The sequence below is a fragment of the Juglans microcarpa x Juglans regia genome, chromosome 4D (assembly GCF_004785595.1).
Source record: "Juglans microcarpa x Juglans regia isolate MS1-56 chromosome 4D, Jm3101_v1.0, whole genome shotgun sequence".
Lineage (NCBI taxonomy): Eukaryota > Viridiplantae > Streptophyta > Magnoliopsida > Fagales > Juglandaceae > Juglans > Juglans microcarpa x Juglans regia.
Genome location: NC_054600.1, coordinates 21,159,649 through 21,161,767, shown reverse-complemented (window position 1 = coordinate 21,161,767; position 2,119 = coordinate 21,159,649). Strand labels below are relative to the sequence as shown.

The 2,119-nt window shown below is 36.9% G+C and overlaps 1 protein-coding gene across 2 annotated transcripts; it reads right to left on the bottom strand.

The window, feature by feature from the left end:
- Positions 1-221: 221 nt before the first annotated feature.
- On the bottom strand, positions 222-1,876 carry LOC121259434 (adenylate isopentenyltransferase 3, chloroplastic). 2 transcript variants are annotated; one of them, XM_041161028.1, is made up of 3 exons: positions 1,716-1,876; positions 1,466-1,550; positions 222-1,269 (listed from the first exon to the last, which is right to left on the bottom strand). In XM_041161028.1, exon 3 carries the CDS (start codon positions 1,260-1,262, stop codon positions 258-260), a length of 1,005 nt encoding a protein of 334 aa, XP_041016962.1. In that variant the 5' UTR covers positions 1,263-1,269; positions 1,466-1,550; positions 1,716-1,876; the 3' UTR covers positions 222-257. The 2 variants fall into 2 exon arrangements, with proteins under 2 accessions (XP_041016962.1, XP_041016961.1); XM_041161027.1 differs by lacking the exon at positions 1,716-1,876 and having other exon boundaries at positions 1,466-1,696.
- Between the last annotated feature and the right edge of the window lie 243 nt (positions 1,877-2,119).

The window sequence follows — 2,119 nt, the reverse complement described above, 5'->3', positions numbered from 1 at the left end:
AAAATAAATTCAATTTTATAAAAATTGACTCAAAAAATAAAAGAATGTCAATTTTTATAAAATTAAATTTATTTTTAATTAAATTATATGAGTACATTGGTTGATTGAATTTATTTATTTTTTAAATTATGCAAAAAGTTCATTTCTTCAAATTTTCAATCCAGATTCAAAGGGCAAAATAAAAAAAATAACTGAATAGTAAAATAATAATAAAGGAAGTGTAAGTATATCATTATCTTATACATATATATATATATCTAGTAAGTTGCGCTTGCAACAGCAGTTCCTACATTATTCCTGACTTTAATCCCCGCAACATGAGTTGTAGGGACCATGGAAGCGGCAACATTGTAAAGAAACTGGCCAACAATAACTGTGCTTGGCCCAGCCACCACCTGTTCCCATATTGCCTCATCTGCTTCTGATGATCTTCCTTTCTTTTGGAACACTTCCGTGGCATCAATCCTATGCATATTCCACCCCTTTATGTTTCTCAGACGATGGATTTTCCCCAGTTGTCGGCATGCTAATTTGCATGTGTTCTCCTTCATTTGATTGATTGCTTCTTGGAGTAAAATCCCACGTTGTTTTCTGTCTAAAAATGGTTCATTTCTGAAATACTGATCGAATTCTGGAACCCCAATTGCTCTCCTGATCCCCCTTGAATTATCTGCATTGGGATCAAACATGTTTCTCAGCTCATTCACCATCCCATTCTCAACCATTTGATCCACTCTTTTGGAAACAAATGAGTGCAGCACAGGCATTGACACATCCACCCAAAGAAAGCAGCAGTCATACTTCGATCGGAGCATGTAATCTTCGTTTTCAACTAAGGCCTCCATATAAGAATTCGAGCCTCCGACGATGATCGGAAGCCGGCCTCGTCCCAAGATCGACTCCACGGCGATAGAGGCCTTGTCACAGAAGTTTGTTACAGTGAAATCTGCACTGGGATTCAGTATCCCTAGCAAATGGTGTGGCACCCCACGTTGCTCTTCCTCGGTTACTTTGTTGGTGACTATGTGAAGTCCCTCGTACACTTGCATTTTATCGGAGTTTATGATTTCTGCCGGAAATCGGGTGGCGAGATCAATGGAGAGTCTTGACTTCCCGGTTCCGGTTGCTCCCATTAATATGACTACCTTTTCTTTATGTCTGATCCGGTGAGGATTGAAGACATCCATTTTCAGCCCTCCAGATGGAAACTCTAATAATGGTTGTACTGTTTGTTTGCACATGAGCATGGAGGAAAATCCCATGATGCACCTATTGAAAGAAAAAGGAAAAAAAAAAAGAAAACAGCAACAAAATTGGAAATAATAATTAAATAAAGCTTTCCTTCTAGACTACTTTACCAAACATCAAACTAGAAAGAAATCATGAGAAAAAAAAAAAAAAAAAAAAAAAAAAAAGCAACATGCATACATGCATGGTGGGTGAATTTATATAAAAGAAACCAAACCTTTCTTGGAGAAGTTTATGGTGATTATGATCAATTACAACAAGCTGGATCAAAACTGGGATCAGATCAGAATGTAGTGTCGAGGCTGTGGCAAACAAACACTTGAAGATTAATATCATAGGTCCTGAAAGGTGAACTATATATATATATGAGGGAGGATACAAAGCTACAAGATTAATGAGAAGGCTGAAAATTTATAGGGGTTTAATTCAAGGCCAAGTGGATGAATTGGGTATCTCTCATGACTCACTTTGAGCTTGGAATTTTAATCACAGTCAACATAATGAAGAGAAAAGGTGGTCTTAACAGTATTCCCTCTCAAGTTTCTTCTGATGATCTGTCTATCTCTCTCCCCCCACCCCCAATTCATGATCTCTTCTTCTTCTTTTTTCCTCATTTTCCTTAGCATATATAGATTAATGATTTTTTAAGGCATATATATGTTAATATTACATGGACTTTAGGGTAACATGGAAGGGCGCATAATGTTTTCGAGAAAGCAATGGGCGCGGATATATAAAAGTTCTTTTTTAGTGGTTTCATGCATGCAGTACTTTGGATATGCAGCAAATTGCATGGGAATAATATGGTTTCTATCATGACTTGATTTTGAGTGATCATATGCCTTTCCACGCAGGCTATAACCTATTTAAT